This window comes from Tauraco erythrolophus, chromosome 4 (genome assembly GCF_009769465.1).
Source record: "Tauraco erythrolophus isolate bTauEry1 chromosome 4, bTauEry1.pri, whole genome shotgun sequence".
Taxonomy (NCBI): domain Eukaryota; kingdom Metazoa; phylum Chordata; class Aves; order Musophagiformes; family Musophagidae; genus Tauraco; species Tauraco erythrolophus.
In genome coordinates, this window is record NC_141468.1 from 49054012 (window position 1) to 49078533 (window position 24522).

At 36.8% G+C, this 24522-nt stretch overlaps 1 protein-coding gene across 1 annotated transcript in view; it reads left to right on the forward strand.

The window, feature by feature from the left end:
• Positions 1 to 4636: 4636 nt before the first annotated feature.
• The window catches only part of LRRIQ1 (leucine rich repeats and IQ motif containing 1), a 114901-nt gene continuing 95015 nt past the window's right edge, over positions 4637 to 24522 (forward strand). Inside the window, 11 exon segments of the mRNA XM_086610728.1 lie at positions 4637 to 4765; positions 5967 to 6078; positions 7232 to 7326; positions 8500 to 8605; positions 9252 to 9442; positions 10779 to 10853; positions 11032 to 12231; positions 13121 to 13273; positions 15456 to 15606; positions 21258 to 21451; positions 22236 to 22363. Of these exon segments, the coding sequence (XP_086466854.1) occupies positions 4637 to 4765; positions 5967 to 6078; positions 7232 to 7326; positions 8500 to 8605; positions 9252 to 9442; positions 10779 to 10853; positions 11032 to 12231; positions 13121 to 13273; positions 15456 to 15606; positions 21258 to 21451; positions 22236 to 22363 (2534 nt within the window).

Genomic DNA, 24522 nt, shown 5'->3' on the forward strand with positions numbered 1-24522 from the left:
TTATTTTCTTCAGATAATGTTTTATAAATTTAAACAATCACCTGATACATTGAACAAAAAACAGTAGCAACAACAGAAGCATCATATTATATTGTACACATGTTTGGGTCTTTTTAGCTTTTTTTTTCTTAACTACTAAAGATATTTGGAGGCAGCATGTATGTAGGAAGATTCATATTTGCAAGAATAACATAGTCTGGCATACACTTGTCCTCATATTCTTCAATATATTTAGTTTACTAATTATTAAGGATACCAGCTGAAATGAAAAGGTGGAACCATAGCAAAGACATAAGCTCTCTTTTGTCTATACAACCTGCTTCAATTTTTGTTGAAAATAGCAGACACAGCCTAATGATGTCAGTGTGATCCAGCACACAGTTCTAGCAAAGCCATGAGAGCTGTCAAACAGTGCTACCAACTGTCTCCAGAGTATGCTTTACACTTTTGAAGTGAATCTCCCAGTCACCCTTACTTACTTTCTTGCTCCATTTTTTGTTGTGGAATGTAATAGGACGTGAAAATTTGAATTCCTTTCAAATGAAACTAAATCAAGATATGCACTTCATCAGTCATCAACAGTAAATGGCACCCAGTCAACAGAAGGGCAAGCAGAGACTCTGCCCATAGCAACTGCCCACGAAATACACACAAAGCGTGCATTAGAACCTGAATACCAACTGTATCACTCTTGCAAATGCTTGCAAACCCCAACAGAACCCCAGTGAAGCCACATGGGCATTCACATCTTGAGTGTAGTTCAGCATATTTCAGCAGGAAAGACCCCTAGCACTGTAAACTCTCTGACCCAATACTTATTTTTTATATATCGCTATTGAATACCATATCTTAGGGGCCTATCAAGATTTTTGCACAGAGTGAAACTCATACATTTGTCCCCCACCTTGTGTTCCCTTCCACCTATCTTGCTGCTTCTGTAAACATACTCTGGCATTTTGGTCTGCCTGGCTTTGTGGCACAAGCTGAAAGGAGTTCAAAGTAGTGTCGGATGATAGCTTCTGCAACAGCAGCCAACTGCAGCTGTCCTGCACTTCTCGTGTGTAAAGCAGGCAGGCACACAAACATGCACAGATGCATGAACACAGCCAGCATAGTCATACTCTTCAGAAAGTATTGTCTAATGCAAAGGGACGTGCTTGAAAGGAATCATTCTTGTCTTCTGTCAGAATTCCTACAGATTGATTACAATAAAGTTATGTCTTCTGTTACTTGTAAAACAGAAGGAGAAAAAAAAGACAAAAAACCCCCTTGCATTAACAACTTATTTTACATACAAAACATACGTTACATATGTATCAAATTTGTTGATTAGAATAAGAGATTCAGCAAACACAAGCTTTGTGTGCCCTGTCAAGATCCTCATTGCCTGTATTATAAAACTTGCTGAACCACAGAATGAAGAAAGCTGTAAGCTTCTCAAACTAGCTCCACAGTGGATTTGGGCCAATAATGCACCATGTAAGCTTACGGACTGTATTAGATAAATGATTTTGCACATTCCCTGAAGAAGATCCGCTACTTTTAAGAGTAATTAAACTTTAACAGAGTTTTAAAAACCAGAATGTACTAAAACATCAGTGTGATGCATTGTTTTAGTAAAAAACCCTGAACAGTTACATATTTCACTTGAAAACTGGCATCTGCAGTAGTTCTGTTGTAATAACGATGTGGTTTCAACACTTTGTTTTGATTCATTTTAATAATTATTCAGTTTATCTTAAATTATTTACCTGAAAAATATAATCTTTATGAACATTTTATATTACATTGTTACTTCACAAGAAAATCCTTACCAGCTCTGAATATTTCCATCCTGCCTTAAAGAGCAGAGTCTCATCATGATACACTTCTTCCTGAAGTCCAACTTAACCACATCCTTGCAAAAGAAAAGTTTTCTTTTGTTGATCGGCTCTGACTTCCTGGTTACAGGCAACAGGCCTGCAGAAACGTCTTTTTTTATTGGTAAAGTTGTTTGCTAAACGCATGACACAGTGCCCATGGTCTTCAGTTGCCATGATCACAAGGTAACTCGCATTACAAAACAAGTCTCAAGTGCACATTCAACTCAGTGCTCCAAGACTTCACCATTGAAAAGTTCACTGGTTACAGGATCCTGTAAAGTATGAGACTCTGCAGGGTGGATTTCAAATAGATGGGTTTCCACTGTTTTAAGATTTAAATGTCTGTCTTATCCATAACACTGGTGAGAAAATAGTAAATGATTGCCTTTGAATACAGTGTTTTGTGGTTAACATCCCTAAGACTTTCAGAAAGGTAGTCAGTTTATTTTAAAGATGGTAGATGCGAAAACCCCCTACTATCCTTTGCAGATCCTTCCTGTTGCTCACAAAAGTGTGCTTTTTCTACGTAAAACCTGTCTTTACCTTTCAGCTCTTATTTTTCTGTTATACCTGTCTTTGCACCCTGGTTTCCCTAATCAGACTTTAGGGACAGATGCATTCCCAATAAATTACATTACACATTAAAATTTCATTGTCTGCATCATCCTTACCCTGATAACAGTGGAATTTTGAACATAATCCTTTGTAAATATGTTTCAGTCATTTACCTGCAGCTCTGACTATCACGTAGGACATTCACAATGTCAAGGATGGAACTTTGTAACAATCAAGGATGCTTGTACAGCATTTGGCAAGAACAACCACCATAGTTGTGTCCTGAAGTGAATTCTTCCTCAGAATGAGGAGGGGCACTTACCCAAACGACCACCTGAGATCCCCACACATGTGTGGTATAGTTTTGCAATGCCAGCATTATGCAAATGTAGTAAATGGATGGGATTTAGTGTGATGTATGTACCATGTAAGCAAAATAGGTAAATTTCAGTGTATAAGTATGTTAAGTTTTCTGTTCAATTTTGCATTCAATTTAGGAACTTTCCCTGAGTGTCTGATTTTGATCACTATCAAATAAAGCAATGTCTCCTTCCTAAATGTAGTCTCTTCATCGGCGTTTCAAGAGTTACATTAAAACAATAACAACCCCATACCACTTTTGCTAAACTGAATTGTGGAATCTTTAATTCTCTGACTGGATGTTTTCTCCAGCTCTCAAGTAATTTGTACGTGTCTTTCTCCGATCGTAATCGCCCCAGGACACCGTCACCACCCCAGGACGCCAGCGGATCACCAGCCTTTCCAAGTCACGACGGGGCCCTACTGTGTGAATGCAGATGCGGTATCTGGCCGGTTTCCTTTTCTCATGCCTCTGGAGGTGGCTTGGAAACAGGAAGCAAAACCACGGTATTTTAACTGTCGTTTAGTACACTGTCTTTGCTCTGCTTTTATTGTTGTTTTTTTTCCCCCCCCGATTAATTGCCGATTATAATTTACTCTGAACACTAAATTCCAGTCCATTACTTAAAATTAAAAAAATAATTTAAAAAAATAATTTGCGAGGTGTTTCGTCCCACGCGGACGACCGCGACGCGGCGGCCTTCGGAGGGGGCCGCCACCCGCCCCACCGGGCGCGGAAAGACAACCGCTCGCGACGTTTCGATCCTCCCGCTCGCCGTTGGAGCCTGTGTTTCCCGTTGCCGTGGCGACGCTCCCGGTTTAACTGCGCGGTGGCGAGGCTCTGGCCATCCCCGCGGAGGGCTTGATCGGGGGAGGTTTAGGGGCTGCGGGATTTCAGGGCGGAGGGGCCGTCGGTCTCCGGAGGCAGATGGGACGGCGGGGGCTCCGGTAAGAGCTTGGCTGAACGAGGAGTGAGTAGCTCCGCGGAGCAGATCGCGGAGACCCGAGAACCATGCGTGCCCCGAACGGCGGACTACAGCCCCCAGCATGCAAAGGGGCGGCCCCGCGGCTTTTTCGGAACCGGCCGTGGGCGGGCGTCCTCCGCGCCGCGATGCCTTCTGGGAGGTGTAGTTTTCCTCAGCGAGGAACGGCTTCGCGCCTTCATGGGTGGAGCGCGAGCGAGCGTGTCCCTTTTCCTGCGCGAAGAACCAGCGAGGGACAAGGAGCTGCTCGCCGCCTCTGACGGGGCGGGTCCAGGCGACTTCACCTGTCCCGTAACTGGCGCTCGGGGGGAGAAGAGGGATGCGGGCTGCGGAGGGAGGGAGGCAGGGAGGGAACCCGCCTACTACGAGTCTTGTGCTTCTGTGGGTTACGCCATTCCTCACCACTTTCTCTGTATCATTACAACTGCATCCAGTGCTTTCTGCATTCTTAGTCTTATTTTGTAATTGTTAATATGCATTTATTTTTCGAAGCTTTTTTTTTTTCTTTGCAGCTATTAGAGCTGGAAAGAAACCTTTATGAGGCATAGGTTGTGGCGCTGATACTGTCCACAGGACACAGAGCAAGCAGAGATTTTTGGTATTCAAATTTGATAACACTTGCAAAATTTAGAGGAGTAGACTAACGGGGATTATTTTTCTGCGAACTAACGCTTTTCTTATTTTTTTTGTATGGAGTGAGGTGTTCAGAACAAACCTCTGCTGTTCCTTTTCATGTTTTAAGACAACTTTTCAATAAATAGATCTGAATAAACTTATGCTAAATGAGCACCCTCTTTATTTGGGTTCATGCAGTGCTGAAAGTTAGTATTTTCTTTGTATGTCTTTGAAAACAGATAAGACACTATGGAGAATAGAATGTCTGAAGATATTGAAGGAATTGAAAAAGAAATACAAATTGAATTAAGCAGAATCAGTGTTTCTTCTTTTGAAGCTGATGATCCTGACACAGATGTGTCAGACGAAGCTTTGAGTGACAGTGAGACAGTAAGTATTCAGTGGGCTAAAACTGTTTCTGTTTCTGCTTGAAAGTAGTAACGGGCATTGGAAAGCCTATCTAATGAGTGAACTTTTTCCTGACATACTTGACCTGAGGATTTCCTCTGAAAAGTAGTCTCACTAGTATTGCTTCATGAAGAATGTAACCTCCAATGGTGACAATACAATAAAAGAGATAGATGGATATCAGCATTCTGCTTAAGTGAGAAAGTCAGACTTGTAGATAATGTTTTGGTTTAGGATCCTCTGAAGCTGGAAGATTTTGTTAAAGCTAATGAGATAGATTAAATCTGGATGAATAAACTAATGATTCTTCATTTAACTCTGTATTTAAATCTTACAAGAGACTGTCTTATGTTTGAAGACTTCTTGATACTAATTTCTTATAAATTCATGCTTTAAATCCTCTTCTTTGGATGGCTTCTTTTGCGGAAAGATTTTCCTCTGATACCTGGTCAGTTGTTTTCAGTTATTTTAATCCTTCAGACTTGTAGCAAAAGAATTGGTCTATAGGATATTAGGGTAGATGATATGGGTCGTATGTGACCATAAATCATATGTTTGATATGACATAAAGGTAGTCAAAGGCATCAGTGGTAGTTATTTATGCACTCACATGCTGAATGCCAGCAATGTTTACTGCAATTTACACATCTGAGAGAAGGCAACCCATTCTCCCAAATCATTGCAGTAAAAGACAGTCTTTTAAATAGAAAGTTTCCATGTAGTAAAGTTGAAGAATCTGATTTACGTGCATTCTTTAAACATTAGTAAATTTAAGACTAATGTATTGTTGAAAGAGCCTGGACATTTTTAAGAAAAAGATCCTGTACGTCATAGGTGTTTGTTAATTTGCCTTAACCTTTTTCTTAATTTCTTGGTCCAACACAATTATAAAGAAAATGTGTTTCTGAACATAGTGGAAGATAAGTTACTAAAATATGTTCCAATCGAAATTTAATTAAAAAGTAATTAAAGATGAGAATTATTAATTGTTCAGTGGGTGATAAGACAATGGCAAGAGTGTAGGAATTGGGAATAATTTTGGTAGCAATTGCTACGGAATCTCCATCAGTGCTTTATAGGTGAAGCCAAAATGAGTCTTTATTCTTTCATGTCAAGTATTTACCTCTAGTCATGGCTGTGAGATGAAAATGTAGAATTTATGTCAAACATTATGTTTTTCTAGATTTCAGATGACTTGCCAGAATCAGTTCTCTCTTATTTACACTTTATAAAGAGCAGAAATCAAGATGCCGAAAAGCTTATACTGCAAGACCTAGACGATGAAGAAACTACAAGTAAGCAGGGATCACAGTTAAAATATTTACGCAGCTCATATTGCCAGTGGAAGTTAGACTAACAATCATCAGTAAAACAAACCAAACTTTTCAGTAAACCAAGCGATGAAACCTCCTGCATCAGTTTCTGAATGCATGCTGAAAATCTCTAGGAATAAACCATGCAATGCTGTTTTATAGGATTAACATCTAAGTATGAATTGAATTTTTCTAAAAATTTATCTGATGCTAAACCATAGATCAAGGCAAGTTGCAGGATCATTCTCTGAAACAGGATCAGGGCCAGACTCTTCATGAGAATCTAAAATGAAGTTCAAGGCAGAGTTGGATGACGCTTTGAGCAACCTCATCCTGTGGAAAGTGTCCCTGCCCATGTCAAGGGGCTTGGAACTAGATGATCTTTAAGGTTCCTTCCAAACCAAACCATTCTGTGATTCTATGATAAGTCACTAGGAGCTGAAGTTAAAAGTTTAGATACAATTGAACCCCATATGAGACGTTTAAAGTCTGTCTTTAGAGATATCCAGACAAACACTAAATGAAATGATCTTGTAATTGAGAACAGCGTTGCTGTGTCAGCTGTGTGACTGAAGCCAGGCTCATAGTTTATGCCAGAGATGGCATTGTCTGTTCCGTTCTAGTTTTTCACATCATCTTTGTTTTCACACTCATTTAGCGTAACAGTCTTTGTGAACAAAAGTTGAATATTGTCTGTACATTTTGATATTGATGAAGGTTTCTTTTTATCCTTTTTCTGTAATGGACACTTTCTCTTTTTCATTATTTTTGTAGCTCTTTGTCAGTTTTTGACTTATCTGGTACAAGTTCTACTGTATTTTTCTACACAGAAAATTTTCTGCTGTGTTCTATGCTGTGGAATTCTCTTGCTTATTTGCTATCACTGGATTCTTACAATATCGTTGTGTGTGTTCCAGTTACAGATATTTGCTGCTTTTAATGTAGATAAATGACTCTCACATGTATTTGAGTAACATTGGAGGGGGAGGGGGGAGCGAGTTAAGAATTTTAAAGGAAAAAAGATGCTTTATTTTAATTTAAATAAATATAGTAGCTAAGCAATGTAGAGCAGAACTGGGTACTAGTAAGGGTCTTTCTCTCTGTGTACTAAATTATATATTTATTTCTTCTTTAGGTAACATTTATGGAGTAGTTTCTTGCCAGGCTTCAGATTACTTGGCAGAATTGGCTTCTGAATATAATGAAGATCCAGAACAATTCAAAAAAAGGGTATTGTCTATTTAAACAATATTTATAGTGAACAAAATTCTATTAAGTAATATAGGTAGCTTACATTTGCTGTGTTGTCCTCCTAAGGAGACCTATAGATGTATTCAGTTTTGTTTCTGTCAGACTGACCATAGGTATTACGACGAGTTTGCATGTGCCATTCTTTAAAACTGGGACATCAGCTGCAATACACCATGTCTATAAGTTTTAAAATTGGAATAAATTCTCTATATTAGTAGTTGGGATGCTACACACAAAAATCAACAAAATTAAACAAAACTGAATAATCCTTTTTTGTTAATTATTTGCAGAATATTATCTCAATAGTATGATAACACTTTTAAACTTCTCTATTTTATTCTTTTTATGATGATCAGGAGGATGTGCTACTATTAATCTTGCTCCTAATATATTCCTTTATTTCGTAGAAAATGTAAACATAATAATGTCTGTTACTTTCAAAGGCAAATCAAAAGTTATGAAGCTGGGTTATTTTATATTTTCATGGGATTTGACTGAATAACTTGCTGAAGTTCTTAGAAAAACATAAACCTGTATTTAATTTAATCACTTTTAATTTGCCAGCTGACTTTTATTAGTGAGCGGTTTTGCAAACATGACTTTTTGTTCTCAGAAGACCATTGTTTAGAGCAGCATAATTACTTTATGTGACTTCGGCTGCATTACAAATATTAATATATGCCCCAAGGATGTGATTAACAGATGATAAATGAGCAGGAATAGAATACTTCTTACCAATAAAGAACAATGAAAGAAATACAGCAATCTTCATGCCCATAGCATTATTTTCAAATAGACTTCCAAAAAATTTACCCTATAACTAGCACTTCCTCTATGTACATGACAGTATTAATGCATAAATACAGTGCTTAGTTGTGCAAAAAGTAAAACAAATCCCAAATCCAAACGATTCATTTTTCCAAGTCAAAATGTAAAATATTTTGGCAAATGCTCCAATATTTATCACTCTAGAAAACAGTATTTTGACTGAAACATTGGCTTTATCCAATGTCTAAGGCTTCCAGTCAGTAGCAATTTTCATATTGTTGTACTTTTCATCATATGACGAAAAGCTTATCCTTGTTCTGGAAGATTTTTATAACGTTCTGCTTTTACATTTTGTTTCTTAATGACCATATTAAACTATATTAGGGACTATTTGAAATTGAAAATGAAGACTTAGGGATTGCTACAACACCTGGTTATAATAATCAGTCCACCAGTGATGACGTGGTCACTGATGACCATTTTGTTACAGGTAAGCAAACGCATTAGTCATTTGATTGAGTTGATCATTAGCATCATATTGCTATTTACTGCTTTTCTGTTTCCATGAATATCATAACATTCTTTGTAAAGGATTACACGTTACCGTATGCGATAGATTTTGATACTTCATGAATTGGACATAAGCAAATGCCTGTGCTTTTATCTCATTTCAGGATCACAAAATTGTCCTAGTCTTTAATGTCTTGATAGAAATTTGTTTTAAAAATACTACCCAAAAATGATTTAATTAATTATGAATACAAACGGCAGCCGGATTGGAGGCATTAAGCAGGTTGTGCTTTGGCCAGAACTTCTTTTATAGTCACATCGTCTGAGTCCTTTTCCCTTCGTCATAGCCTTGGCATGTTTTGGCTTGGAGTGCATCAGTTATAAAACCCCTGCTGACAGCCACACAAGACATTCGTGTTGAAGCCAAAGTGTGATCCCGAAATATGCATTGGTAGAATAAGCATGATTGTAGCAGTCAGTAAGTGTGCGTCGTGATAATAAGACATCTCTGATAGCAAAGGGAAATGCTTATTGGGAAATTAAATAAAAAGTTTAAAAAGTTTGCTTTTTTGATTACAAATTCGTAGCTGATGTTGAAATGAACATAAGCCTTACTCATCGTGAAGTAGAAGAAAACCATAGACAAGAATTTGAGCGGTGGGAGAAAAGACAAAAGGAGCTCAAAGATGAGAGGAGGAAAAAGTGCAAAACTGAGAGGGGTGCACAGGAAAAACAGAATGAAGAGGAACATGCAAGAAAGGTGCAGCATCTGGAGGATTTTGAGTCTGAAAGAATAAAGTTTGAGCTTCTTCATAAGGTAATTAATGATATTGAAGCCAATCTGTTCCCATATAGACTGTCTGAATTGAACATCTAATGTCAAAAAAAGTACTATCTCAAACTGTGTGACTGTCCTAAACTTTGTCTACTTGTGATACCAAAGTGAGATATAAGACATATTTAAGTACGATCCATTGAGTTTTATGCATTTACTGCTTTGATCAACAGTGAATGAATTTACTATGCTAAATGATAAATTATTCTTTAAGCTTTGATCTTGCTAAGTTTTTATATTATGACACCAACCAAAGTAATGAAAATGAGAGTTGTAATAAATAAATTACTTACAAATGAGAAATGGTCACTGTGCCTTAATAAAAAATACTTACTTACTTTGGACCTCCCACCCCGATTTCACATTTAAATGAAAAATCATAGGTGAAGTAATCTGAACCAAAATCATTCAGTTCAGAATTGCTGATGCTGCACTTCATCTAGGTAAAAGTTACAATGGTTCCTTTTCTTGTCTGTATGTGGGAAACTGAGTCAGGCTTTATCTACTGAGTTCTGCCACAACAGAACGTGACACCACATGTTGACTGGTTGCCTTCTCAGAGTTTCTAGTCGTGTTTTGCTCTAGTGTGTGGTGCATACTGAAGGGTAAGATTTGATAGCTCTCCACAAAAGAGCATAAGAACATGAAGAAACATAACCCTCAGATATTATACTTGTAAGGCCACAATATTTCATTATTTAGCCTAAATATTTGTGTTTTGAGAGATGCGTTAACACTGCATTTTCATTTAACTAATTTGTAGCTTTCTGAAGAGGTGGGCATCTTGCTTCCAGCAAGGAAATTCAAGTCACCAAAATTAAGGAAGGACTTAGTAAACAAAAAGACCTTTGATCTCTGAAGGCCAGTTCAATGTTTGATATAGCTTTTAAGATTATAGTTTTTAAGATTATCAGTAAGGTAACAGTGCAATTAAAGAGGGATTGTTCATGCTACTTTCAGACCGTGTGTTTCTGTTATGTTTCTATTATCTAACTTTGAATCGTTGTTTCATAAGCATAGTTTTCATCTTCAGTAGTAGTACAGAATTTGGAGAGGAAAGTGAGAGTTGTATGGGTCAGTACTGAGATGCTGACTCTCTAAAGGTATGCATCTTTCAGTACATGACCAAATCTGCATTACTGATGCAAGTGTCCAGTTCTTTGGTATTGATCCTTACACAACTGAGTGTCTCAATTTAATTCAGGAATCCACAAACTGGACTGTTGGAAAGTCATGAAGACTGGGGAGATTGAAGAGGGGGTGTTTTGCGATGTTCCAAGTTCTGTACAATAGTCATTTAAATTAATTTGTTGTGCAGAAACACCAAACTGCAATAGGAGATGAGTTACAGAAAGAAAAGAAAGCTTGGAGAGGCAAAATGATGCAACATGAGGTAAGGTAGTACAATGAGCTTTTGTCAAAAGACTGTGAGATTGCTATCGTATATTTGAGAATAAATTTTTTTTCTGGAATAGTTAATACACCAGATTCTGTTTATTAATGATAAATATGTGCCAACACTTGTCCTATTTTAAAAGTGATTGAAATCTGTCCTAATTGATTTGGCCTAGGAATTGATCATGAAGCTACAGTTGCAACTGGAAGAGGAGAAAAAGGCCTTGGAAGAGCAAAAAGCAAAAGAAAAACTACACCTGGCAGAACAACAGAATACAGCAGCTGTGAAAATCCAAGCTAGATTTAGATCATTTTTAGTCCATAAGAAATATGCTCCCATCTTAAAAGAATGGAAAGATGAAATAAAAAAGAAGCAGAAAATACTGGAAGACATAGAGAGAGAAATGAAAGAGAAAGAGGAAAGAATGAAGAGGCGAATGGAAGAAAATAGGCGAAAGAAAGAAGAAGAAAAAAGGAGACAAGAAGAACTTGAAAGACAGGAATATTTGGAACAAGTGAGGAGGCATGAAGAATATGAGAGAAAGAAAGAAAGCCTGAGACTTGAAAGGGAAAAGCAACTGCAAATAAGAAGAGAAGAGCAGAGAAAATTAGGAGCTAAACCACCAAAAGCTGTGATGAGTGAAAGTGGAGAAAACAAAAAAGCAAACATAAAAAAAGAGGAGAAGACAGAAAATACAAAAGTAATAAGAGAACAGAAGAAGGAACTAAATAAGCAAGTAGAGCAACGAAAAGAAAAACAGACTGAAATGATAGATGAAACAAATAATTGGATGATTCCAGCAGAAAGAAATTTGACACCAACACCAAATATGCTAGGCTCTGAGAAGGAACACTCTTCTCAAGTAAATAATGAGAACATATATATGAATTCCATAACACATGTAGAAGAAAATTATTCACAAACTAAAGATCTTAATAAAGTTCCAAACAGTCATACTTCAAAGGATGAATCTGTTAATGTTGGAGCTAATGACATGGTGGAAAATAAGGCAAACAATATATGCAGCAGTCCACCAAATGCTAGTAATAGAGAAGTGAAAGATCAATTTTCTCAGTCTGAAACAATGAAGGAAATTGTGTTTCTAATGGATGATGCTAATAAGGAAGTCAGAGACACCTGGGACAGAATTCAAGATGTAGCTGAATGTTCCAGTAAACTAGTTCTTCCTGATGATATTGAAAAGAAGAGATTAAACTGGATGAACACATGTAAGTCTTGGTCTAAAATATATGAGGAAAACCAAAGAAAGCAATTAACTATAAAAAAACGACCAAGGAAAAGTTCAGTTAGCAGGATGCCTCCGTTAAGTACACAAAAGATAATTCATAGTGGCTCTTGGAGTACTCTGCAGCAGGTAACTATACAACCATCACTTTTTTCTTTTTTTTTTTAATTTAGTGTGTCAGCAGAATGCTATTTTTGAGCAGGATATAGATCTCTGTGAGAGTTCCTCTGCACAAGTGCGGAATACGGGCAACGAGAATGACTTTTGAATTCCTGTAAGCATTGTGGAGCAGACTGGTGTGCTATTAGTCTTCAGATGGTTGATAGTATCTTAAGCCTATAAAAGGCAGGAGCTCCTATTTTCTGCTAAATTAACATGATTTTGCTTTTATATGATGGTCTGCATTTCAACTCCTGCCCCTTCAGAATTTTGAGATTAGTCTCCTTCAGAACTAAGACATAGCTGATCAGCTTATAGGTGGTGTTTTGCCATAAAGAACATCTCTTGGTTCCCAGCACTTACTTTACTTACCGCTTACTAACTTACCACTGTATGCTTGCTCTGTGCTCTCATCTTGGTGTCCACTCTGAGATGACAGTCTAGACTACAAATACTTTTGGTCTGAATTATTTTTGTCTGGTTTTGTGCACTCCTGCACTTGTTATTTATGATAGTGTGCTGGGAAACAATTCACACTATTAATTACTTAACTTAGTGTTAATCTTACATCCATTCATATTCAACGTCATTAGTAAAGTGTCGGTTTTATTTAAAGGTGGATGTTAAAATCAAACAGTTTGTTTTAATAATAACTTCTCCTGTTTAACAGATCAAACCCATCACTGACATGCTTTTCTATATGAAAGGATTAACATTAGTTGCTTATGTTTTCTAAAGTGCTACTAGAATGTAGTTTTGGTCTCTTTTTATTTTTAAAGCAAATAGCCATAATGTGACATTATACAATGAATGTTCAATATACAAACAATTAGTTTTATTTATCAATAAATGCATGTAGGTCACAACGCTTACACTCGAAGATTTGCCAGCTTGTAGTCTCTCAACGTTATCCAAGTGTTCAAATCTTCAAGTTTTGACTCTGAGGCGCTGCGGACTAGTTGTGCTGGAAGGACTAAGTAGCTGCAAAGACCTGAAGTATATCAATGTGGAGGTACCAAGCATGTTTGATTCTTTATTATAACTCGTGGAAAACTGCCAGTTTTGCTGCTTCGGTAGTTATGCTGTTGCATCCAACTGAATATATAACTTTTAGTGCCATAAGAGCATAGGAATATCAATGGAATACTCCCAAATGTGAACAAAGTTCTACTGGCAGATTTGCATTGTACTAAAGCAACATCCTGCAAATGAACCAAGCTATGCTAAGAAAAGTGCGTGATAGCGTCAGCCGAGGATTAGTGTTAGCATGGCGCAGCAATAGGACTTCGATACCTCAGTCTCTCTGATTCATGGGTGGGCGGATGCTGTTGCCCATGGCAGACGCTCAGCTTAAGCAGGAGTAGGTAGAAGTAAGAGTCCTTTGCCATACACACCTTGAATATTAAAATTACTTATATATGCTCAAGGAACAGCATAGTGAGTGACGCTGAAGGCATGATGTCTAGGTACTTGCTACTGCACAGTGTCTTACATGGCCTTATAAATTTAATGACTAAAGAAAACATTTTGCTCTGTGATGCATCTCAGTTCCAGAACTTGACAATTTACATGAAACAACTCTGTTCACATTTTTTATTTCATGTGTTTTAACAACACCAGTTCACAAGAAAGTTAATATGCCCTTATTAACCATAAAAATCTTGAATGTTTCCGCTTGCCTAGTAACTGGTATTCTTTCCAAAGTATGGGGCATTTGTTGATTTGGGATTTTTTAATTAAAATCAGAGAAAAAAGATGATAATAATTATAGTTAAAGGATTGTTGTCTGTCCAGTAACTAGAGCTTTACAATGGGGCAGGTGTCCTTTTCTCAGTTTTCAAATCAATTCAGAATGTAATTTCTGGGATTTGATAACTTTGAGTACTTCAAAATACAAGAGCAAGGTATTAGAATAAGGACATAATATATAGCTAAGCTGTCAGTCTTACTAAGATTGGCGTTTATTTGTGAATTTTTTTCAAATCAAATATTGTCTCTTACAGAACAGTTTTGGTTTTGTGGTTTGTTGAGTTTTTTTATTCTAAAATGTTACACTTTAAAAAATATACAGGCTGACTGGCTTCACTGGGATATGTCAGGGTAATGTAGTTAAGGAGGAGACTCTTAGATATACTTTTAAGTATGCTTTATTAATAATTTAATAATTATATATATTATTAATAATAATACTTTATACTTTTGCTGTGCCAGCTAATGTGGCAGTTGTCTTCCATTCAACCTTAAAGAAGCCTCTTTTGTGACAGTTGAAACAGTTTGAGATTGTTTCCTGGGTATTTCTCGCATAGCTTAAGCAGCTGCCTCAGTTTCCCTTGGACATTCATTCCTACTTGATATTGCCCCTCAATCCAGTTGATACATTTAAGCCATATCAGTTCTCTACTTTACCTTACTAGTGCGACTGAAAGGGCTGTCCAAGGGCAGGAATCAGTGCTATGGCTTCCAAAGGAAACCCGTATGCATCTCTGCCTGCAGCTCGAAATAGCACCTAAATCTAGTCAGCATTAATTCTGGAATAGGAATTAGGAATTAAGCTTTTTGGCTTAATCAGTTTGTTACAAAGCCAGAGAATTTAAGTTTTGTTTGTTTGAGCATCTGCAGGTGAAAAACAGAAGGAAACAGCAAGGGCAGCAAATAGTGAGATAAAAATCTGAGGAAGCATTATTAAAATGGCCTGGGGAGGAGGATGTTAAAAGAGCAAGATCTCTTTGGGGAAGAATATTGGCTGAGAATGTGTAACTTTAGTGTTAAAGTTTGTGACCAAAATACCTCTAAATGCAGATTTTCACTGCATTGGAATGAATAGGATTACAGGAAAGTCATCGCTGTCTTCGTTAGTATCTAGTAAATATGGTGGTTTCTATGCAGTTTTTAGTTTAGTCTCCCAGGATTTAGGAAGCTAGGAAAGCGTACATGGAAAAGACCACTCTGCCCTTGACTTGTCCTAACAGTTTTTTGTTTCAACTTCTGGGCATTTTCAGAGCCAAAATGAAGTTTGAGATATTTTTTTGTTCTATCCCAGCAGGGCACAAAAGGCAATTTCTATGACTCATGAATTTCCCAATGGAAAAACTAGAGATGCCCTTACTCGTAGCTAGAAGTTTAGGATAAAAAACTCTTAATTCTGCTAATTCACTTCAGATGCTATGTAATATTCTTATTTTCCTTTATTGTAGGAAAACAACATTCAAATAATTGACTGTGAAAATCTAGAAAATCTCTGTATTCTGATTCTGAATAAGAACCATCTTTCATCAGTTTGTGGCTTAGATGGCTGCATAAATCTCCAAAATCTTGAGCTTTCCTACAATAGAATCACTCGAATTGGTAAGAAAATTAATGAAAAGTAATTCTAATTCGTATAACAATATTTTTGCTGTTTATATTCAGAATTATACTTCCCTTGGATTCAGAGCCAACCAGCCGCTAAGCTCAAGGAGAACGAGGAGACAAACTAAGAACAGACCTGCGTTTTAAAGCATACTCAGCTTCACATTTATTTGTACTATAGCTTAGCCACTGCTGTATATTCCATCTACCAGGTCATAGAACTATTGTCATCCAAAGAGAACTAAAAATCTTTCTAGAAGGGCCCCTGATATTACCTGCACTAACTCCACTGGAATATGTGAGTAGTCTGAGTTCAGTTTACCTCCAGAAACAATTAATAAAGGCTAATCTTGCAACTGCAGAGAATTCCAGTGTGTTCCTGACTGACACAGTAAGTAATTACATAGAAAGGGTGTTATCTGTCCAAGTCTGTGAACCATGCTATCACGGGACCACGGATTCTTTTTCTACTAAAATGATGCCCATTCTGCACTCCAAACTTTTGTTCTATGTTTCCCTCCCACTCAGACTTTTCATTGCTGCTCATTGCCCCCAAAAATGGGGAAAAAAAAGAGTTTAAGGTAAAATTGTGCAAATTATTACTGCATTATTTAATGGAATGAAAGTATTGACATATGGTATGTAGAAAGTAATCTTGTTTCCTGAGTTTTGAGGAAAGGGTTGGTTCTTTATTTTAGAGGTGATAAACTTATTCCTAACTGCAAGTTCAAGTCAAGTGCACCTTGACTTGTGTAAGGCCTTTGACACTGTCCCATACAACATCCTTGACACTGAGTTGGAGAGATATGGGTTTGATGGATGGGCTTTTTAATGGATAAGGTATTGTCTGGATGGATGCTGTCAATGGCTGAATGTCCAAATGGAGATCAGCAACAAGCAGTGTCTCTCAGGTGTCGGTACTGGGACAGGTACTGTTCAGTATCTTTATTAATAATATAGACAGTGGGATTGAGTGCACTCTCAGCAAGTTTGTGGATGACACCAAACTGAGTGGTGCAGTTGATACACTTGAGGGAAGGGATGCCACCGGAGGGACCTTGACAGGCTTGAAAGTGAACCATATGAACCTCATGAAGTTCAAGGCCAAGTGCAACGTCCTGCATCTGGGTTGGGGCAATCCTTGATTAGGTCCGCAGTACAAGACTGACATGGACGTGTTAGAGCAGGTCCAGAGGAGGGCCGTGAAAATGACCAGAAGGGCTGGAACACCTCTTCTATGAAGAAAGGCTGAGAGTTGAGGTTGTTCAACTCAGTTGAGCCTGGAAAAGAAAAGGTTCCAAGGAGACCTTATTGCAGCCTTTCAATATATGAAGGGGCTTATAAGCAAGATGGAGAGAGACCTTTTACCAAGACCTGTAGTGACAGGATAAGAGAGAGAGTTTTTAACTGAAAGAGGGTAGATTCAGGCTAGATATAATGAGGACATTTTTTACAATGAAGATGGTGAGGCACTGGAGCAGGTTGCAAGTTGTGGACGTTCCATCCCTGGAAGTGTTCAAGGTCAGATTGAATGGGTGCTTTGAGCAACTTGATTTAGTGAAAGATGTCCCAGCCCACAGCAGGAAGGTTGGACAGCATGATCTTTAAAGGTCCCTTCCAACCCAAACCATTCTATGATTCTATGATTCTATTTAGGCACAGCAGGTGTGCAAGCCTCTATTATGTTTACAAAGGCAATTTGTTATATTTATTAGGTCCAACCATTGTCAGGCAACAGGTGTCCCTTCAGCATGCAGTCAACCAGTTAGAATTTGTGTGCACCCAGACCACTCAACAAATACATCAATACATGAAATCTTTCTGCCAGGAGAGAGATATTTTCTGTTGGCCAGCCAGGAATTTTTCCTGTAGTGAACAAGTGTATGCCTCTCTGCTTGTACTGCAACTCGGCCTGTAAATTGCCGAAGGGGTAGATACTGTGTCTCAGCTTCGGGCAAGCCAAAAATATTGCATTGTGAGCCTTGTGTTCTGTAGATTTGGTATAGATGTAATCAGGATCCAGAGCCTTTTCTACTGGCAAAAGGTCAGGAAAGTGTAGTGCAGTGAAAATAGCCAAGAGTACTGCTGTATGTAAGTGGAGAAGCCAGTTTTTTGGTTTTAGAATGATGTACGGAGGGAAGACCATTAGTGGTCCCTCAAAAGCAACATTAACAGTTGAGAAAAGGTAGTAGTAAATTGCCGGATCATTACGTGGAAGGGAGCTCTCAAGGCTTGAAAGTAGCAACTTTCTTTCAAGAAGGCAGTACGACAGATAGGACAGACCTAGATTTAACAGCCTCCCTGTACTCTAGGGACTGGATTTTTGTACACGACATACTGTGGAATTTGTAAAGGCCATAAAAATACAGGTGACTATATAACCTCAGTATTATATTCTCAACGGAGATTAATCTTCAGAGATTTGTCCATTGAAATAAAACCTTATGGTCAAGAAAAAAATTGCATGTGATGAAGTAATTAATTTTGTATAAATTGAAACATGAAACCCAAAAAGGTGACTTTCTGGTTGCGTTCTTAGTCTGTGCAAAATCTAAAGATGTTACTTGGAAAGACTGCAGAGCTGGGAATTGAAAGGAGATAAGGAGATTTTGATTTGGTTTTTATTTGTCTTGATTTAGACTTTTAATTTTCTTTAAAGTATGTGGACATACTTTATTTTCCTGCTAGACAGCAGGAGAATAATATAAAACAATTTTTAAGCTAATAGATGAAATATATTCACGTAAGACATTAATATGAAGAAATGATTTCCACTGTTAAAAAGAAAAGGAGACTGAAACAGTATGAACACAAATAATGCAATTCCATGATAAATAACAAGGGCATAAAAAAGGAAAGGAAATGGGAAAGCTTAAAAAAAATCTGTAGATTAAGAAGGTCTAATGTTGATATTGTTAATATTTTTTGCTAATATGTGCAAATTTGGAATGTTAATATTTTTAAACAGAGTTTATAATCCTGAGAATAAAGGTAGTGGAATATCAATGTACCTATGGCATATCATTAGTACCTTAATGAGAAACAATAAAATAAACTTGTTAAAGAAACTTTATCTATATCCTGTGGCCAATAATGCTGGATAAAATTCTTATTCAGATTTCAGTATGCAAAATATGTCTCATTTATGCTTTTCCGCTTAAGAATGCATGATCACAAATTAAGTAATTGTGTCAGTAATACACTGAAGTTCAGTGCATGTTTGTATTTGGAAGATGAATGCTTTACTTAGAAAAAATTCTTACACAGAAGTAGCGTTTTGACTTGAGTCATAGAATATGCTTTTGTAGGGTGTCTGTGTTGCCACATCATGTTGGCTAAAATCCAGGCAGTGCTAAGAATAGCAGTGCATAACCATGGAGAGTTATAAATGCTTCTTTAGACCTACACTTTCTAAGAAAGTACATAGAGAGGTTTTTATCAGACACCTTTCAGTTTTGGGGTTTTTTTTGTATGTGTGTTTTTCATCTTCATGTTCACCATCAGCTTTCACTCCTCATCTTTGTCACACGTAGGGGTTAGTTACTTCAGAACTGCGTCGATAGCTGAGATGGGGTCCATAGCTAATAGTCTGCAGCTGCACTTTGCCAGTTGCTAAGAGCTGCTTATATAAAGGTTCTCCAAAAATCTTGCCGAAACCATGTATTTTTCAACAGAATGCATTTTTCCATATACTGCTATAGCTGTTGTTGATTACATCATATATGAGACAATATCTTCTGGAAATATTCAGAAGACTTTCATGCTTATTTTTAATTTTGCATCTGTGCAGAAGAAACATTAAAATGCCATCTGTTTGTTTTACATTATTCTCTCTTGTGTATGTTTCTGTTGGACTTCATTTGATAGTTCCAGAATAGATTGTGATCCCATTGTATGTAGCCTTGGCACATCTGTTCCAAATGACACTCAGTCTAATTAAGCAAGGGAGATGAGGAGGAAATGTTAAAAAGGAATTTGTGCATCATGCAGAATAGGAAATTTCCAGATCCTGTATTAACTTCTTGACTTTTCTTACTGTGCAGTCTCTCCTCTCTGTCCCGCTCCAGGCTAATTCAGTGCCTTGAAAGTTTCTGGTACTGCTATGCTGATAACTTAAAAGTAGACGTATAAAGAAAGGCTGCTCTTATGAGACGGTCTTGAGAGCTGTTAATTTTAACAGTCTGAAAGGGAATTGTTTTGAGACCACTAGGTGGTGCTGATACCTTTTTTATTTTTATCCAAGTATAAAGAAATACAGACCAGGATCTTGCAGTCAGGATAGTATGTCATAGGCATGTTTGAAATTCTTTCAGAATAATTAAATGTTTGTATATTTATTTTCTAAAGCACAGTTTTGAAGTTACAGTATGGGATATTTGGTTTTAGATTTAGGACATCTCTTCAATATCAGGTGATCACTAAGTGCTTTCCATTTTTAAATTACTATGATTCAAAAGCTTATATTTGATTGGATTTTTTTAAATGTACTGCTAGTTTTGGCATTTAATGTTTTACTTCTTCCTCTTCTATTTCCTCAATAATCTATGGTGCAAACTGGTTTCTGGTGTCGTAATCCAGTTTATTCTTGGAGGACAATCACAAAGACATTCACCTCTGTAAAGCTCACCCAGCCTCCTTGTGGGAACTTGGGGAGTTTTGGGTGAGATAAGATGAGACAGAGTATTACCTTAATTAATCCTGCCAAGAATACATGAAAGAAAAGTAAATTCAGAAATTCCTTATTTTAGATATGTTTTGCAAAGGGTGACCCTTCAAAGGAGTTTTACTACAGAGATGCAGAAAAACTGCTTGGACCTGTAGCACGTCAGATGCATCAGTGCTATTGCAGAACATCCAGCATGTGTAAGACCGTGGAAAGACTGTGTGATTTTTGCCATTGTAAGAGGATGATTTGGTAAAAATTCGATGAAAGAAACAGACGCTGGCAGGAACCTTTTCCTTTACATCTTTTTGGAGTAGAAATCACACACATTCTTACTCTTTACACTAGCTGGTGGGAGTAAATTTGTTGAGGGCGTAATGGCTCTAGAAGTATAGCTTTATACCTAAACCCACTATGTTTTTGTTATAAATTTCTTCAGTATAAAAATTTTATAGCATAATTCCATAAACAAGATTCACTTAAATAATAGAGGTGTTGCTGGCCAAAGTTTTAATACAATTTGTTCTCACCTTGCTGATAACTTAACAAAAACTTTTAAAGGCAATAATGAAAAATTAACCTTTAAACAGAAATACTGTTTCCATTCTAAGGGGTGATTTTAAGAGGGCTGTTAGCATTTCACAGAGCCCTGAGTTCTGAGTTCAGTTATAAAGGGCTTGCTTTAAGCAAGCACAGTAAGTTTGTTTATCACTAAAAGAATGTTCTGTTCTAGCAGAAGTGCTAAAGGCATTATGAACTCTTATTATTGCTTGGTTAACAGGGTCACAAATTGGTGATCTGTATGCATTGTTTATTTGATGGGGTCAAAATACAGTAATTATTTTTAAACCTTATACAGGACTAATGTTAATTGTTACTTTAGATATTATAAATGTATTGAAAGGTCAGAGTTTTCTTAGTATTTGAAAACCAACAGGGTTTTATTTCATTATGGCTTAATTCAGCTAAAATCTTTAACTTTCAGGTGGTCTGGAGTCATTAAAAAATCTTCAGCGATTAATTATGGACCATAATCAGTTAATCAGCACAAAAGGTCTCTGTGAGGCACCTACTCTCATTCACCTAGACTGCTCTTTTAATCATCTCATACAAGTTGAAGGCATTGAGAATTGTGGCCTACTTCAGATTCTCAAGTTGCAAGGCAATAACCTCCAAGAGGTAAAAGCTTTGAATTCGGTGGCTGTTGTGCGTGCATCTTTGTTAACAGTCATATTCTTCAGAAAGCTGATCATGTCCTCTTTGTTTGCTGTGGGATGTTTCATGCTCTTAGGCAGGCTTTTTTTCCCCTAATAGAGGCAGATTTTTCGAAGAGACAAACACCTAGCAGTTAAATATTTTCTTGCTCCCAAGACGTTGAAAAAATTGCCCCTTAGTAATTATATCTCCCTCCTTTGTTTATAGCATCTAGTCTTCAGTTTGTATTATATGATACTGATTCTTTGTTTAAAATGTAACGAAATGTTGTTATCATTATGTATAAGTATTAGTTTTGACTGCTTTGATGTATGCTGATCCTCCAAACGCTGAAGTTCTTGCTACAGCATTTAATAATAAGAAAGAAGTTTGCTAACTATACACTTAGTCGTATTTACTGACGATGATTCTCTTATAAATCTGAGAGGGGAAAACCACTGTCAATAAGCAGCAAATAACTGCATGAATAAAATCGTGAGACTGTGGCTCTTGGGCCCTTGACTTTTTTTTTTTTTTAATTTATATTGACTATTCAGACTAGGTAGAAGGCGTTAAAAAATGCTTTCCACCTAATATATAGAAATCATGTGTGACAACTGGTACATACATAATAAGGAAATTATACATATGTCCAAAATGTGGGTTTTGCTTGTATTTAGTAATGATTTATGAAAAGCATCTGGTAAGCATTCCATTGTTGTTTCTCTAATTTATATTAATTTCAAATAACCATCTCTTTTCTATTTAGCTTCCAAGACTAGAAAATCATGTTCTCCTAAGAGAATTATATTTGGATGACAATAGCATTTCTTCTATGAGAACTCTTTCTTTGTGTTGGTTACCTCTATTGCAGATTCTTTTTCTGTCTCAAAATAGGTAAGCAAGAAACGTTCTTCCACTTATAAAACTGATACAGAGGAATTGACTAATATAACAGTTATCTGAAAAGTATAATTCTCAGTATGGTTAAAATATCACTACCTTTTCCAGATATTCTTTCAAAATATGTGGTTGACAAGTAATGATATTGGCTACCTTTAGCTAAAAAATTTGAAACAGCATTAACTATGAAGAGCATTTTTTTTCTATTAGATGTTATATAAAAATAATTTTTGAGCATTGTGGCACTATTAAAACCATGATGTTTCTTTTTTTTTCCTTTCGTTAGCAATTATTTCTAGAGTATGTCTGTCAAACTTCATATTTCACAGCCAGCTTATTCAAAACAGACTTTGAAGGCTGTGTTAAGTGCAACTACCAGAGTTAAAAGGGACAAATAAGAATGTTGGTTTTTATTTACATACATATGTTAATGCCCTCCAAAACAAGCCTATTTGCTTTAATTTTTCACTCTTATGGTTCTGTTTGAAAGGTATAGAATAAAAAAGGAGGATCAAGACAAGCAGCATAAAACCAGGTCATGCATTCAAGTACTCTATAATTAGCTTTCTGTTCATTTTCTAAGCTAATCTGTACATCTGTACAGTTAGACTGACCAGATATTCAGGAGTCAAAATTTTGACTTCCCCACTCTCACCCCCTTTTTCTCAATTTAAATTCTGCTAAAAAAATAAGCAGCAATTATTGTTACAATGTGTTAGTAGTAAAGTGAATTTTAGATTAACATAAATCAATTATTTTCCTATGCTGTGACCATTTGACAAGATTGATTTCAGCTAAACAAATAGAATACACTGTTACACAGAATATACAGTATATACACTCTGAATAATCACTTTCCTATTAGTGAAGAGGAGATGCTTTTAGAGTGTGATTCATCTGCCATTTTTAGTCGTTTACTTTGAGACTAATCATACCCTACAAGTGCCTGTTCATCTCCACTGGCTATTGACAGAGTCAAAATGACCAGCTCCCGTGTAGGTGTGTAGATTCGAACCGATGAACCCCACCCTGTGTGACATTTAGTTCTGCAGAGTCAACTGTAGCTGGGAGCCTGTGGGCGAAAAGATCTGTAAGACCGAGTCCTGTTATTATAAGGAATGTTCTTCATGGAAAATTAATATTATTTGAGTATATAGAACCTATATTTTTGTCTAACTTTTTTTATATATTATTATATAACTTTTCAGATCGTTTCATATTATCTGTAATGAAATAAAATGCATGTAAACTCTTGGATGTAAATGTAACACCTAGCTACGTTTACAGAATCTAATCTTCAAATTGCTGGACTTTCAAAGTTTTTTTTGTTCTTTTATTAATTTTTTTTGAGTTTGGAGAAAGTACTGCCTGCCTGTGGTTAACAAGAGCATTATTTGTTAAGTGTTAGATTCTGGATCACACATATTGATTTAATTCATGTTCTTTGGTGGTTGTTTTTTTCACCTCGTCCTGTTCAGCTTTTTGCAGAACACGAAGTAATGTGGCTCTATTTTCTTGTAGTTTCCTCCTATTCCTCCAGTTTGTTTTTTGTTAACATCAAGGTGTAGCTATGCTGTGTGTAATAAAAAGTTAGCAAAACTGCTTGAAGACCTCATGTGCCTGCTAGGGAGAAAACAAACTTAGGAGCACAGTCTCAGGCATAGCTTGAATGCAGGCTCTGGATCTAGGATGTGCTGGACTGGCACAACCTGTCCCGTGATCTTAGCAGTTTTTTATGTCCATTGTAGTGCTTATCCTGATTTTCCTGTGGCCAAGCTGAGATGCAGTGTTCGGTCCACCAAGTTTTTTCTGCTGGACTGGAAGAAAGCACATATTTTTGCATCAGCAAGCTGGATGTGCTGAAAATAAACCCACACCTTCTCCCTAAACAATTCCCTTTCTTTCCTTGATATATCTGTAGCTTATCTCAAATTTTTGTGACAAACAGGACAAGATAGCCTTAAATGCATATTAAAAGTCTCAAAATTCCTGGCATTTCAGTAGCCTGCTCTGTTACACTCACTTTATGTACACTTCTAAGCAGCTCCATATGTGTGTGCTATAGTATAAGTAACTCCATGTTCTATAGAAACAGTGAATGTAATGGAGTAAGCTGTTGAAAGAAAAGCTGTTTCTTTACTTTTATCCTACAG